The 15918-nt window shown below is 52.3% G+C and overlaps 1 protein-coding gene, 3 non-coding genes and 1 pseudogene across 4 annotated transcripts in view; all 5 read right to left on the reverse strand.

Annotated features, from left to right (window-relative positions):
• TBRG4 (transforming growth factor beta regulator 4) overlaps positions 1–13578 on the reverse strand; it is a 35117-nt gene extending 21539 nt beyond the window's left edge. Inside the window, exons 1-7 of the mRNA XM_063924598.1 lie at positions 13474–13578; positions 8756–9219; positions 7931–8254; positions 6326–6497; positions 5638–5795; positions 4750–4860; positions 3646–3790 (exon numbers count right to left, since the gene is read on the reverse strand). Coding sequence (XP_063780668.1) covers positions 3646–3790; positions 4750–4860; positions 5638–5795; positions 6326–6497; positions 7931–8254; positions 8756–9157 — 1312 coding nt within the window. The 5' untranslated portion in view covers positions 9158–9219; positions 13474–13578. The remainder of the gene's footprint in view (positions 1–3645; positions 3791–4749; positions 4861–5637; positions 5796–6325; positions 6498–7930; positions 8255–8755; positions 9220–13473) is intronic.
• Positions 1384–1491, reverse strand: LOC134931328 (U5 spliceosomal RNA; annotated as a pseudogene).
• LOC134931362 (small nucleolar RNA SNORA5) lies at positions 3460–3594 on the reverse strand. Its single transcript, XR_010179114.1, has one exon. It is a non-coding gene; the product is annotated as a small nucleolar RNA SNORA5 (small nucleolar RNA).
• On the reverse strand, positions 4553–4688 carry LOC134931360 (small nucleolar RNA SNORA5). Its single transcript, XR_010179113.1, has one exon. It is a non-coding gene; the product is annotated as a small nucleolar RNA SNORA5 (small nucleolar RNA).
• On the reverse strand, positions 5463–5595 carry LOC134931363 (small nucleolar RNA SNORA5). The gene has a single exon (XR_010179115.1). It is a non-coding gene; the product is annotated as a small nucleolar RNA SNORA5 (small nucleolar RNA).
• Positions 13579–15918: the final 2340 nt, after the last annotated feature.

The following is a 15918-nucleotide window of genomic DNA, read 5'->3' on the forward strand; positions in this document are numbered from 1 at the left end:
ATACACCAATGTACCGCTAGTGTGCGTGCTTTGCACTAATTACTAGACGTACATTTGTTATTGCTGGTGTAGTAGGTAAAAGTCTTTGATTTACCGTATTTATCATCTTACCTAGGCCTTGACATCGTTTAGACGGAATTAGATGCGATTGTTTTCGAACTTGATCTGCTACCGCAGTATACCTTAGTAGCGCAAGTTAGAGGAACTTTGTTGAGACAGAGTTCTTATGTGAGATGAGCTATCATCCCAACATCACTTTTGGTAAATACCCAAAGCGATAAGCAACGGTAGACATGAAATGGTTAATGGTTGTGGCGAATTGCAAACGCTAAAACCTGTGATGAACAAACCGGAATGGGTATATACGCATTGTGAAGATCAAATGCCAGTATTCAATTTTGTGGCTCCAATATGTCAATACTACCCGCAGCAAATCCATTTTCAAACTGCAGTAAGTGATTTGCTGATTGAAACTGCGACGGAGCTGTATGGATTGGTTCCCCCAACCAGAGGGGAATAAGCCACCCTGACTCTGCCTGTATTATAAAGACAGCTGAAACCCAGTAGAAACCAAATGGCTACCTGCCAATCCGTTCGACAGAGGCAGTCATGTCCCTGTTGAAGTCTGGAAACCCCGCAAAGGTAACATGTAAAGACGCGCTCCCACAATTGGAAAAGAGGTCATCAAACTACTGGCTTGCAGACCGTAGCGACCTGTCGTTACAAGGCGTGAGTGTGTGTATCACCGCCTTGAAAACTGAAGTCTAAAGGGATTAAATGCCGGCACAAGAATTCCGTTTCGATTAACGGCTGAATATCAAATGTAGGACCAACAAGCTGTGGCCTTGTGCTGAACTGGCGACGATGAAACGTCGTTAGAAGCTTTACAGATATACTCTGTAGCTTCTTTTAACCGTAATGTCTAGTGACCCAAATGTTTCATGGGTCTTTATAATGTTTGACACAGACGCATTTACCAATGTCGGATGGCGTCATATTGTAAACGATTAAATAGTGGTCAAAGTCTACTAAGTGGAACAATGGAGACCTTGACTCCCTGTAATTTAGCAATGTATGTTGGCAACAACCCTGCACTATCTGAGTGCAGGTCTAATGAACCCTTCTCACTCGTAGTTATCTGTGTGAGATTTGACATAGAATCGTGCATTACATTAGAAGACCAGTTAAATAAACACTGTGGTACCCAAAGGGAATTCCTTTGGAAAACTGTCTTTTGTTAGAGCTGGCGGAATAACTTCCGAGACTCCGATGCCAATGTTATTTTTAGTCTGCACTAGAGCCTTATTCGCTATGCAGACAGACACCCCAATAGGCCACGGACAGCCATTGCACGCCTTATGACGTTATCATGTCATATATATATATTGTATTGGTGAACAGCAAAATAATATTAACTCAAGGTTGATTCTCTCTACGGAAATCTTTAGGAAAAACAAAAGATTTATTCGCTGTGAAGAAAAAACAGAGTAATCTTTATGTGAAAAGCAGTTCACATGGCCTATGAAACCCGAACCAAATTCCTACTAACCCCCCTACGCCTCTGGTGGCTTAGAGATGTAGGGCAGGAATGTTCTAGAATCATGTAGAAAAACAGTTTACATGGCTTACTTATGCTGATTAAAAATTCCCACTAACACCCCTGCGCCTCTGGTGGCTCAGAGATGTAGGGCAGGAATGTTCCAGAATCACAAACTGGAAAACAACAGGCAGCATGGTTAAAATGGCCCCTTTGCCATGCTGACCTTTCCGTATAGGTTATTATACAGTATAACCACAGGACGGTTACAACTGTTCTATGAATAAATATATACATAAGCTGATAGGCCATTATCACACCAGACATTAATATTAATATATTAATATAGGCTCCCTCGCCTTGTTAATCGCAGCCATTAATATAGGTTCAACTCTGAAAATCACAGCCAGTAATATAGTTCAATTATTACTGTCAGTACCGGTAACAAGCTTATATCTGTGATAGATATATATATATATATATACCCAGCTGGTCATATATCCGCCAGCTTCCACCGTGCCTCTTCCCCCCCTATGATCATCTGCGGGAAGCCTGCACTTGTGATCGTCTCTGTACTGAGACTGATGGGCGGCCGGACGTAGCTGGGCGGCCGTGTTGGAAGCCTGCCCTGGCATTTGTGTATGCAGGCCGGGACGGAGCGGCGGTCATACTGGTACTAAGTATGGCTTACCTGCTGTGCAGCCGTACGGAGCCCAGTGTGCGGCAGGACGGAGCTGGCGGCTACCGGAGCGCTGGGACGGGCGGCCTGATGTCAGACGGAGCAGCTGCTTCGTATGATCTCCCCCTGCTGTGCGGCAGGAGGGAGCTTGGCGGCGACCGGAGCGCTGGGACGGGCGTTTGATGACCCCGTCTTGATACATAGCGGCTGTTTAGCGTCGTCTGATCTCCCCCTGCTATGCGGCAGGACGGAGTTGGCGGCTGCCGGGGGACGGCTTGTCTCCTCAGAAGGTAGTGGCTGGCTTGGCGGGTATGAGCTCCCCCTGCTGTGCGGCGGGACGGAGCTGTATTGTATTAACCTACTGCACCTTAACCCACACATAGCGGGGCGGCAGCCTGCGCTGACCGCCCCGCTCCCCAGCCTACCTTTCTGTAACTTCTGGCTGTGACGGGACTTTCTGTATAAGCTCCGGCCAGCTGCAGTGGTGTGACTCATGGCTGCAACGGCCTTCTGTAAGCTCCGTCAGCTCTGTAGTCCTGGCTGTGACGGGGCTTCTATGTCTGTAAGCTCCGTCCAGCTCCAGTCAGCTTCCAGTGATCTATGGCTGCGACGGCTTCTTGCAAGCCCGTCCAGCTCTCTAGTCCTGGCTGCTGTTTGTAGAAGCAGTGCTGTCTGTGGCCGTGAGGGTGCTCTTTGTGAGGACCGACACGCCATGCTGTCTGTGGCTGTGAGGGTGCTCTTTGTGAGGACCGACACGCCATGCGCTGCCCGTGCAGCGGCACTATCCCGGACCCATGTTTTTCCAGAAACTGGGAAGGGATGTGCTAAGTGTAAAAATAAAAATAAAAATCCAAGTGTGGCTATACCACAAGCCGATGTTCGTGCTGTGAGCACCGAAAAAACACTGAGATAGTACACTGAGGTACTCGGGGATATGGAGGGGTGGGAGGGTCCTAAATTTGAATATTCAGTGCCTTTGTTCGGCTCCGCCCGTCCATATCCCAAGAGTACTCCAGTGACCCCTAGTGGATGAAAAAGAAATTATTAGGCCCTGATAAAGCTGAATGCAGGGCAATCTATACAACCACGTCAGTGACTTGGTGAGGGGGTGGCTATAAGAGTTTAGTTTGTACGTTCTCTAATTACTGCCTTTATAGAGCCAGTGAATACAGAAAAATAAAATTAAGACTTTTTTACCTACAGTTCCGAATGTCATCATGCCTGGCCAGGTAATAACTATAGCAGGTGTCTGTAGTGCAATTATATCCTCACATCGCACCCAAGCGAAGGTGAGGCCCATGACCTACAGGTTTTCTGTCGCAGCCCATTGGCCAGTTTCCGCCACGTTGCGGGCGGGACTGAATTTGACGAGGCTGCAGGACATGAACCCTTTCACGCACGGATAACCGCTCCAGGCATACAAACATACCCAGAATCTGCGCGGAAACCTGCGGATCTAGTGCTTTCTGAATATGAGCCAGGGTCACGTGCTGCAGGATACACAGGGAATACACCAGGTCCACCAGAATAGTCGGGCTCAGCGAGTCCAGCTCCCCGCTCAGACGCTGATGCACCTGGAACAGCAGATTAGTTACAGTCACAGATTAATCGGAAAAGACTGGAAATCTTACAGACTCTTCCAACACGAGCGGAATGCCACACACAGACAAGGTCGGTCTCGGAGGTCACCTGCATTTGATAAATCCAACAAACTCAGTAGTGGGAGACGCTCAGCCACCACAGACGTACAGCTGGAAAACCTGACAACTTTTAGGAATCGAAAGAGCTACGGGAGACAGTGGCGGGTTCAGCATCACTATCAGCAAACAGCCATGGATTCTACAGTTTGCATTGTGCAGTCTCACAATTATGTCTGCATGTGGGTAGAAACGCTGAAATACTAAATAATATATATATTATTTTTTTTTATTAAAAGCAAACCCACAATCCTGGCGTTAAAACAATGCCCTAGATCAGGCCTGGCCAACCTGTGGCTCTCCAGCTGTTGTAAAACTACAAGTCCCATCATGCCTTTCCACAGTTTTGCTATTAGGGAATGCTAAAACTGTGGCAGGGCATGCTGGGATGTGTAGTTTCACAACATCTGGAGAGCAACAGGTTGGCCAGGCCTGCCCTAGATGGTCAGGGAAACTCCCTGTCAGTCTTCTAGGTAACGAATGCTTTATGAAAACTGGCAGTCACAGCTTGTGGAAGAGAAAATGTCTCCAGGCAAAGTGGACGCTTGTGAAGGAACAAAAAAGGGAAAATAACCTCTCTCTACACAAGAACTAACATCACAATACCGCACAGCATCATGTGACCTGTGTGACTATAGCAGGTGTCTGTAGTGCAATTATATCCTCACATTCTACGTAGGAGAAAGTGAAGCCCATGAGCTACAGGTATAGTGTCGCAGCCCATTGGGCCAGTGACCGCCATTTAGTGGGCGGGACTGAATTTGACGAGGCTGCAGAACATTAACCCTTTCATACAGAGACGCTCAGTTGAAATGAGCTTCAGGCAGGACACTTACTATGCTGAAGAATTCCTCCTGCTTACTGGGCTGGAAGTTCAGATGTGCAAAAGCGATGACGATATTGGACAGCTGAGTGACGGAGAGCGCTTCGTTCTGGTCTGTGCAGACCTGGGGAGAGGTAATAAAGGCTGTAGAAACGACAGACCGCATGCAGCGTCCAGCTACAACATGAGGGATCTTACAGAGCATGGATACAACTTACGCAACACATTTAGAGGGGACAGATGAAAGGAGACAAATACTTTTAATTTAAGCATATTAAACTTAAATGTTGATGGCGGCAAAAAACTTCACCGTTTAGGACACTCAACGTACGAGGGCACAGGACGTCACCTCATCCTTTATTTATTGTTATTGTATTACCAGTTATTTAAATAGCGCACACATATTCCGCAGCGCTTTACAGAGAATATTTTTGGCCATTCACATCAGTCCCTGCCCCAGAGGAGCTTACACTCTATGTTCCCTACCACATGTACACGCACACATTCACGCTAGGGTTAATTTTTGTTGGGAGACAATTAACCTACCAGTATATTTTTGGATTGAGTGAGGAAACCGGAGTACCCGGAGGAAACCCACGCAAGCACGGGGAGAATATACAAACTCCACACAGTTAGGGCCATGGTGGGAACTGACCCATGACCTCAGTGCTGTGAGGCAGTAATGTAACCATTACACGTATAGCAACAGTGAATTACATGCAGCAGAGGTGTTGGTTGCACAGTTTATCCCCAACTTCCATGAGAAGGAAAACAGGGCCCATAGGCTCCAGATACTGTTGCAGCCCTTTGGGCCAGCAGACGCCACTGAGCGGGCGTTGCTGAATTTGACGAGGCTGCGACCAGCGTGACAACTCGCTATCCCTAGCCATCAGGCCCGTACCTGCGCGACGGCTTCACACAGCGGGAGACTGGAGAACCTGAGGGTAGCGAAGGACCTCATACAGCGGACCAGGTCCTTGGAGCAGAGTTCCGAGACTTTGGGCAGAAGGTCAGCCACCATCCTCTGAAAGACCTGTGGCTGATGGAAACCGAGCAAGGCTTAAAAACGAAGAAGATACAGATTATGAACATCATTAATGTACACACTAATTACCTGACTGTATGAGATATGAGCGAGGCTGCAGTGTGTGTGGCCTGGGGGTGAGGATTCTATAACTAGGGGGGAGATTTATCAAACAGTGGAGAGAGATAAAGTACTAATAAATCAGCTCCTAGCTGTCATGATACAGGCTGTGCTTGAAAAGACACAGTAAGGAGCTGATTAGTTCGTACTCAGTGGGCGGTGCTTTGAGAAATCTCCCCCTAGGAAACAGATAACTACTAGAGATGAGCGGGTTCAGGTCTTACTCGGTTCTCAAAATGGCATCTTATTGGCTATTCAAAACACGACACATCCGTGAGCCAATAAGATACAGCTTTGAGGACCGAGTAAATCGAGTAAAACCGAACCCGCTCATCTCTACTTATTACGGGATGTGATTAGGACAGAGACACCCGGATAAACGGGTGGCATTCATTTCCATTAGCAAGGCAGAACAGAATATTACCAGTTACCGCCACTGTCTTACCATATGCAAACACCAAGTCTAATATCACCGACGGGCAGAGCTCTTTGCTGTGCTGCACCAGGTGGAAGGACAGTGCCCTCAGTATGGGCAGAGAGCGCAGATTCTGTGCTGCCAGGGCCACGATCACGCTCCGCGTCTCCTCGGGGGTAAAGATTTCTGCAAATTCTAGGATCTAAAACGAAAGTGTACAGGATGAGACTACAGAACAGCTTAAAGGAGACTCTAATCTTATGGCTGTTTATAGAAATATCAAGTGATGCATTGATTCTTGTTACAGGACTTGTAAGCTCTCAATTCACTAAGCCGAAAAAGAACCAATGACCAATAATCAAAAGTCAGTAGACTCATATGAAAGACAATACACTTATGTAAATGAGCTTGTGATCCCTATTCGCTGTTAGGATAAACTTCTGGGTTTATAATGGCAAGAAAGATTAAATGGAAACTAACTGCGCTTATGGGGTCACAAATTGTAATGAAACCCAATATGCCAAATTAAAGTAAGTTAAAAATGTAATATTTCAAGCAGGATAGACATAATACACATAAAAGGTATGGTAGAAACTGCTGCAATACAAAAGTTTCAAAACAGTCAAATTACCACAGTGTGGTACTCCTGTTTAGTATCAAGTTAGATTAGCAATCTACTAAGAAATAATTTAATTGCTGGCGTCTGGGTGGATAGGGTTCAATCAAGGATAAAACTGTGTGAAAACTACACACCTGGGGATTGTATGGTTAATAGCAGGTCAGGTTATCCTGCTATCCAAATGTTGCGCAGATGTCACCGCTGTCTTTTTAAGAACCTTACTGACAATTTATTTTCGCCGAAAACCGCTCCGAAATTGTCGGGGTTTTTTAGGAGTGAATTAGGTGAAGAACATGACATTACCCCTATCCCAAATGATTTTAGTAAAAAAAAATAAAAAAATAATGGGAATGTTTTTTTTTTTGGGGGGGGGGGGGGGGGGGGGGTATTTTTTTATTTTTTTGTAAATATATATTTTTTTCTTCAAACATCGATCAGGATTGCGGCTTTCATTTTGAAAGCCGGGACAGCCTGCACGTATACAGGGGGGGGGGTGTCTGGGGTGGCTTGGGAGGGTTCATTTACACTCCCTAGCGGCTGCCATTGTCTGCAGCAGCTGGGGGGGGGGGGGGGGGGAATCCTGCCGTGCTGCCGATCACACAGGGGGAGAGTGCGGGAGGCAGAGGGACCTTCCGATCCCTCTGACAGCAGCAGCGGAGGGAAGTTTCTCTTCCTGCCGCTGCTAACACTCTCTATCTGACTGGTCGCATCCTGTGCTCCCAGGTCAGATAGAGCACTTGCAGGCATGGTCGCATCTGATTCCACCATGCCAGGAAAGTGGTTAAGTGGATCCTTGGACACCCGCATTCCCTCCTTAACATAAACCTGAGATTTACCAACGTGTTGGATCCTCCCGGCTTCCGTTTTCAGAGCGGTAAGGCAACTCCACACAACAGTGCGGTTATCCATCCGGCTTCCTCCATCAGTCTCACATTATATCAGTACAAGACGTTTGCTACATATGCCCCTCAGTATGTTACAACGTTGCGCTTCTTACGGAACGGACACTACTGTACCTTATCTTCAAGCCTTTCCAGGAGAGTCTGGGACATGGAGCTCAGCCTGTTTATCAAAGTCACCAATGTCCGGGTATCCTTTATTTCAGTCCACCTCAACTCCACGTTCTTTAATAGATCGAGCACCAGATCTTTCTGGACCGTTGTTTCGGCACGGGGAACGAGAAAACTTGCTAACTGCGCCAAAGTCTCGATATTAAACCTCCGGAGACGCCACTGGACCTCAGTCTCTACAGAACGAAGGTACCAGTTCTCTGCATCCAGGCCGATGGTGTACAGGCTCCGCAGCAGGGCCACCAGCTTCCTGTTCCAAATGGAGCGGATCTGGAAAGTTACAGGAATTAGGAAAAGTCCTTTCAACAAACACAAATCAATCAACAGAACGGTTATCTCTGCCATACCAGCCCTGCTCAGGAAATCTTTCCTACGTAAATAAGGATTACAGCGCCTATATCTGTAAGTATAGGACCAGGGATTCTGAAGAGAGATTCACTTCTTGTTCATTCTGTGCTTCTCAAGCATACATTTATATCATCAAGCAGAGCCACCTGTTTTCATTGCCCTAGAAAACACAGAAGACGCACTCTGGATTCTATTGCAGGAGTTGTGTTATATCACAGGGCAACGAAAATAAACAAGGATGCCTGGTGATACAGACACGTGGCTGAAAAGCACGAAAACGACAGAATCAAAGCAATATAATTGTAGAAGTTGCAGGAGGTTGTTACAAAGTCGCTGGAAGGTGGAAAACGCTGCCGAGGAGCGGACGGGGAGAACCAGTTATAACAATAAACAGTGCTAACCACATAGAACGCAATGCCTTACCTGCTTGTTCACAATATTCAGCAGCTTCTGGAACCTTTTGTCATCAGACAGCCGGTTTCTGTTGGCAATGTGCATCTTAGAGATCTGCTGGATTATTAGTGTAGCTTTATAACAGGTGATCTCCGGCTCGGTGGAAAGCCGTAACAATTCCTCCACCCCTGATGCAGAATTTAGCATGGAGACGAACTCTTTGTCTTCCGAAACGCCAAAACTCTGGTCCAGCGCAGCGAGATTGTCCGTGTGCCGGAAGAGGGAGGAGGTGTGCAAGCACAGTCGAGGTGGCATGGCCAGAGTTTGGTGGCACACTCGGGCGCATTCTGAAAGGGCAGAGCTAAACTGCGGCTGCAAGGATGACGTTAAGGCGAGCACACGGGAAAAGCGCTGGATTAGACGTGCCGCCATATTTCTTGCACTGCGCAACAGAAGTCATGAGCCTGGGTGGCGGAAAGGTCACTGCAGCATCTCTGAAAGAATAATGGTTGACAATATTAGAGGAAGAAGAAGAAGGAAGGAAGGAAGAAGGAAGGAAGGAAGGAAGGAAGGAAGAGAAGGAGGAAGAAAGGAGAAGAAGAAGGAAGAAAGGAGAAGGAAGAAAGGAGAAGGAAGAAAGGAGAAGGAAGAAGGAAGAAAGGAGAAGAAGGAGGAGGAGAAGAAGGAGGAGGAGAAGAAGGAGGAGGAGGAGGAGAAGGAGAAGGAGAAGAAGAAGAAGGAGAACGAGGAGAAGGAGAAGAAAAAGAAGAAGAAGAAAGGAAAAGAAGGAGGAAGGAAGGAGAAAAAGAAGGAAGGAAGGAAGGAGAAGAAGGAAGGAAGGAAGGAGAAGAAGGAAGGAAGGAAGGAGAAGAAGGAAGGAAGGAAGGAGAAGAAGGAAGGAAGGAGAAGAAGGAAGGAAGGAGAAGAAGGAAGGAAGGAAGAAGAAGAAGAATCAATTTATTAGGAGCACTGAGGTCTAATGCATTTGCTGGATAGATACGGAATAAGCCCATAAGATGGGGAATCCAGAGTGTTCTATTCTGAGCATTATTCAGTCATCACGCCACCAGACGATCCCATCAATATATATCTGTGTCTGTGTGTATACACACACACACACACACACACTTGTCCTGATACAGTATGGTACGCCTGTAGGTGCATCTTCCTGAGGAGGAAAGCAATAAGCCCCGCCCTTCTCTACTGCCCGCCTCTCTCAGGGCTGCTGTACAGTACGCACGCAGACACCACACTGCCGTATACACACCCTGATCGGTTACCCAGTCACCACAGCACCGGTGCTCACTTGTGAAGAAAATAAAATACAACAATTATGGTGAGTGGCGGGTGGTCTGCTCCCAGCACACTGACGTAACATGAAGCATCCCGCAATACTAGGACCCCGTGTCTGGGGAGACCACCACATGCTACCAGGGCCTGAAGGAGACTCCAACACCCAGCACTACTGGGGCCTCCGAGAGGGGAAGAGACCCCGACACCCAACACTACAGAACCCAGAGACAGGAGGAGACCACGACACCCCCTCACTACTGGGGCCCCCTAGAGACTCATAATCTGGGCCACTGGGGAGGGGGGTCACTCTCACCCCCCGCAGACTCATAACCAGGCTACTGGGGGGCCGGTCGCTCACCCCCCACACTACTTGGCCCCCCGGAGACTCTCTCAGCCCCCGCACTACTGGGCCCCCCGGAGACTCTCTCACCCCGCACTACTGGGCCCCCCGGAGACTCTCTCACCCACCGCACTACTGGGCCCCACGGAGACTCTCACCCACCGCACTACTGGGCCCCCCGGAGACTCTTTCACCCACCGCACTACTGGGCCCCCCGGAGACTCTTACCCACCGCACTACTGGGCCCCCCGGAGACTCTCTCACCACCCGCACTACTGGGCCCCCCGGAGACTCATAACCGGGCTACTGGGGGGCCGGTCACTCTCACCCCCCACACTACTTGGCCCCCCGGAGACTCTCTCAGCCCCCGCACTACTGGGCCCCCCGAAGACTCTCTCACCCCCCGCACTACTGGGCCCCCCGGAGACTCTCACCCACCGCACTACTGGGCCCCCCGGAGACTCACCCCCCCCCGCACTACTGGGCCCCCGGAGACTCTCTCAACACCCGCACTACTGGGCCCCCCAGAGACTCTCACCCCCCGCACTACTGGGCCCCCCAGAGACTCTCACCCCCCGCACTACTGGGCTCCCCGGACACTTTCTCAACCCCCGCACTACTGGGCCCCCCGGACACATTCTCAACACCCGCACTACTGGGCCCCCCGGACACATTCTCAACACCCGCACTACTGGGCCCCCCAGAGACTCTCACCCCCCGCACTACTGGGCCCCCAGAGACTCTCACCCCCCGCACTACTGGGCCCCCCAGAGACTCTCACCCCCCGCACTACTGGGCTCCCCGGACACTTTCTCAACCCCCGCACTACTGGGCCCCCCGGACACATTCTCAACACCCGCACTACTGGGCTCCCCGGACACTTTCTCAACCCCCGCACTACTGGGCCCCCCGGAGACTCTCTCACCCTCCGCACTACTGGGCCCCCCGGAGACTCCCTCACCCCCCCATACTACTGAGCCCCCCGGAGACACTCTCTTTCCCCCCCCCCCGCACTACTGGGCCCCCCGGAGACTCTCACCCCCCCATACTACTGGGCCCCCCGGAGACTCTCTCACCCCCCGCACTACTGGGCCCCCCGGAGACACTCACCCCCCGCACTACTGGGCCTCCCGGAAACTCTCTCACCCCCCCCCCATACTACTGGGCCCCCCGGAGACTCTCTCATTCCCCCATACTACTGGGCCCCCAGAGACTCTCACCCCCCCGCACTACTGGGCCCCCCGGAGACTCCCACACCCCCCGCACTACTGGGCCTCCCGGAGACACTCTCACCCCCCGCACTGCTGGGTCCCCCGGAGACTCTCTCACCCCCCGCACTACTGGGCCTCCCGGAGACTCCCCCCCCCCCCATACTACTGGGCCCCCGGAGACTCACTCCCCCATACTACTGGGCCCCCCGGAGACTCTCTCACCCCCCATACTACTGGGCCCCCCGGAGACTCTCTCACTCCCCGCACTACTGGGCCCCCCGGAGACTCTCACCCCCCCCCCCCCATACTACTGGGCCCCCCGGAGACTCTCACCCCCCGCGCTACTGGGCCCCCCGGAGACTCTCACCCCCCGCACTACTGGGCCTCCCGGAGACTCTCTCACCCCTCCATACTACTGGGCCCCCCGGAGACTCTCTCACTCCCCCATACTACTGGGCCCCCAGAGACTCTCTCACTCCCCCATACTACTGGGCCCCCAGAGACTCTCTCACCCCCCGCACTACTGGGCCCCCCGGAGACTCCCACACCCCCCGCACTACTGGGCCTCCCGGAGACTCTCTCACCCCCCGCACTGCTGGGCCCCCCAGAGACTCTCTCACCCCCCGCACTGCTGGGCCCCCCAGAGACTCTCTCACCCCCCGCACTGCTGGGCCTCCCGGAGACTGCCACACCCCCCCATACTACTGGGCCCCCCGGAGACTCTCTCACTCCCCCATACTACTGGGCCCCCCGGAGACTCTCTCACTCCCCCATACTACTGGGCCCCCCGGAGACTCACTCCCCGCACTACTGGGCCCCCCGGAGACTCCCACACCCCCCGCACTACTGGGCCTCCCTTAGACTCTCTCACCCCCCCCCCCCCCATACTACTGGGCTCCCCGGAGACTCCCTCAAGCCCCCCCCCCCATACTTCTGGGCCCCCCGGAGACTCTCTCACCCCCCGCACTACTGGGCCCCCCGGAGACTCTCACCCCCCCATACTACTGGGCCCCCCGGAGACTCTCTCACCCACCGCACTACTGGGCCCCACGGAGACTCTCACCCCCCGCACTACTGGGCCCCCCGGAGACTCCCTCACCCCCCGCACTACTGGGCCTCCCAGAGACTCTCTCACCCCCCGCACTACTGGGCCCCCCGGAGACTCTGACCCCCCGCACTACTGGGCCCCCCGGAGACTCTGACCCCCCGCACTACTGGGCCCCCCGGAGACTCTGACCCCCCGCACTACTGGGCCCCCCGGAGACTCTCTCACCGCCCGCACTACTGGGCCTCCCGGAGACTCTCTCACCCCCCGCACTACTGGGCCCCCTGGAGACTCTCTCACCCCCCATACTACTGGGCCCCCCGGAGACTCTCACCCCCCCATATTACTGGGCCCCCCGGAGACTCTCGCTGCCCCCCCCCCCCCCACACTACTGGGCCCCCCCAGAGACTTCCCCCCCCCCCCCCCCTCCCCATACTGCTGGGCCCCCCGGAGACTATCACCCCCCCATACTACTGGCCCCCCGGAGACTCTCGCCCCCCCCCCCCCCCCCCCATACTGCTGGGCCCCCCGGAGACTATCACCCCCCCATACTACTGAGGCCCCCGGAGACTCTCTCACCCCCTTCATACTCCTGGGCCCCCCGGTGACTCTTTCTTTTATTCACTCACACCCCCCACCCACCCCCGCCCCCGCACTACTGGGTCCCCCGGAGACTCTCTCAGCCCCCGCACTACTGGGCCCCCCCGGATATTCTCTCAGCCCCCGCACTACTGGGCCCCGTGGAGACTCTCACCCCCCGCACTACCGGGCCCCCGGAGACTCTCACAACCCGCTCAGGGGGTCACCAGAGACTCATACACCCCGCAGCACCCGTACACACACCCCAGGCCCCGCTCACCCAGCAGCGTGCAGCCCCAGCCCGGCATTCTCCTCTGACCTCCACAGCAAAAGGCGGAAACCCGGCGCCTGGCACGTCATTTCCGCCGGCTTTCACACAGGTACTGTCCGCACTTCCGGCGCCATGCTGCGTTAGTTCGCTGCCCGCTCATAGCGCTGCCTGGACTCTGGAAACATGGCGGCCGCCGCGCAGCCCAGCGCTTGGTGACGAGAGGCCGTGGCGGCCATGTTGGGTGAGGGCGGAGTGACCTCTGCAGGGGACACACAGAGCCAATTCCTCTGATAAACCCCAGAGAGAAATTCACACCCCAGCCTCATCCCTGGTGAGCCCAGGACAGGACAGCTGGGGCTGTGCACTGATCTGAACGCATAGTTGCCTACCCTCCCTCATTCTGCAGGAGACTCCCTGAAATAGCAGCAATCTCCCTAACTCCCTGAAAAGTCCAGCAATCTCCCTCATTGCACATTAACCCCATTATGCAGCTGTTACATTCTTGGGGGGAAAATAAATCAGAGATACATACATTTCTCTAACGTCCTAGTGGATGCTGGGGACTCCGTCAGGACCATGGGGAATAGCGGCTCCGCAGGAGACAGGGCACAAAAGCAAGCTTTTAGGATCACATGGTGTGTACTGGCTCCTCCCCCTATGACCCTCCTCCAAGCCTCAGTTAGGTTTTTGTGCCCGTCCGAGCAGGGTGCAATCTAGGTGGCTCTCCTAAAGAGCTGCTTAGAAAAAGTTTTTAGGTTTATTATTTTCAGTGAGTCCTGCTGGCAACAGGCTCACTGCATCGAGGGACTTAGGGGAGAGATTTTCAACTCACCTGCGTGCAGGATGGATTGGAGTCTTAGGCTACTGGACACCATTAGCTCCAGAGGGAGTCGGAACACAGGTCACCCTGGGGTTCGTCCCGGAGCCGCGCCGCCGATCCCCCTTACAGATGCTGAAGATCGAGGGTCCGGAAACAGGTGGCAGAAGGCTCTTCAGCCTTCATGAAGGTAGCGCACAGCACTGCAGCTGTGCGCCATTGTTGCTACACACTTCACACTGAACGGTCACGGAGGGTGCAGGGCGCTGCTGGGGGCGCCCTGGGCAGCAATATTTAATACCTTTGATGGCAAAGAATACATCACATATAGCCATTGAGGCTATATGTATGTATTTAACCCAGGCCAGATATCTCAAAACCCGGGAGAAAAGCCCGCCGGATAGGGGGCGGGGCTTATTCTCCTCAGCACACAGCGCCATTTTCCTGCTCAGCTCCGCTGTGAGGAAGGCTCCCAGGACTCTCCCCTGCACTGCACTACAGAAACAGGGTAACAAAGAGAAGGGGGGCATATTTTGGCGATATTTATATATTTAAAGCGCATATAACAAAAACAACACCTTTTAGGGTTGTTTATATACATTTTATAGCGCTTTTGGTGTGTGCTGGCAAACTCTCCCCCTGTCTCCCCAAAGGGCTAGTGGGGTCCTGTCTTCGATAAGAGCATTCCCTGTGTGTCTGCTGTGTGTCGGTACGTGTGTGTCGACATGTATGAGGACGATGTTGGTGTGGAGGCGGAGCAATTGCCGGTAATGGTGATGTCACCCCCTAGGGAGTCGACACCGGAATGGATGGCTTTAATTATGGAATTACGTGATAATGTTAGTACATTACAAAAGTCAGTTGACGAAATGAGACGGCCGGAAAACCAGTTAGTACCTGCTCAGGCGTCTCAGACACCGTCAGGGGCTGTAAAACGTCCCTTACCTCAGTCAGTCGACACAGGTACCGACACAGATGAATCTAGTGTCGACGGTGAAGAAACAAACGTATTTTCCAATAGGGCCACACGTTATATGATCACGGCAATGAAGGAGGCTTTGCAGATCTCTGATACTGCAGGTACCTCAAAAAGGGGTATTATGTGGGGGGTGAAAAAACTACCTGTAGCTTTTCCAGAATCAGAGGAATTGAATGACGTGTGTGATGAAGCGTGGGTTAACCCAGATAGAAAACTGCTAATTTCTAAGAAGTTATTGGCATTATACCCTTTCCCACCAGAGGTTAGGGCGCGCTGGGAAACACCCCCTAGGGTGGATAAAGCGCTCACACGTTTATCAAAACAAGTGGCGTTGCCGTCTCCAGATACGGCCGCCCTCAAGGATCCAGCAGATAGGAGGCTGGAAACTACCCTGAAGAGTATATACACGCATACTGGTGTTATACTCCGACCAGCAATAGCCTCAGCCTGGATGTGCAGTGCTGGGGTAGTGTGGTTGGATTCCCTGACTGAAAATATTGATACCCTGGATAGGGACAGTATTTTATTGACTCTAGAGCAATTAAAGGATGCGTTTCTTTATATGCGAGATGCTCAGAGGGATGTTTGCACTCTGGCATCGAGAGTAAGTGCGATGTCCATATCTGCCAGAAGAAGTTTATGGACGCGACAGTGGTCA

Source organism: Pseudophryne corroboree, chromosome 5 (assembly GCF_028390025.1).
Source record: "Pseudophryne corroboree isolate aPseCor3 chromosome 5, aPseCor3.hap2, whole genome shotgun sequence".
NCBI classification, from domain to species: domain Eukaryota; kingdom Metazoa; phylum Chordata; class Amphibia; order Anura; family Myobatrachidae; genus Pseudophryne; species Pseudophryne corroboree.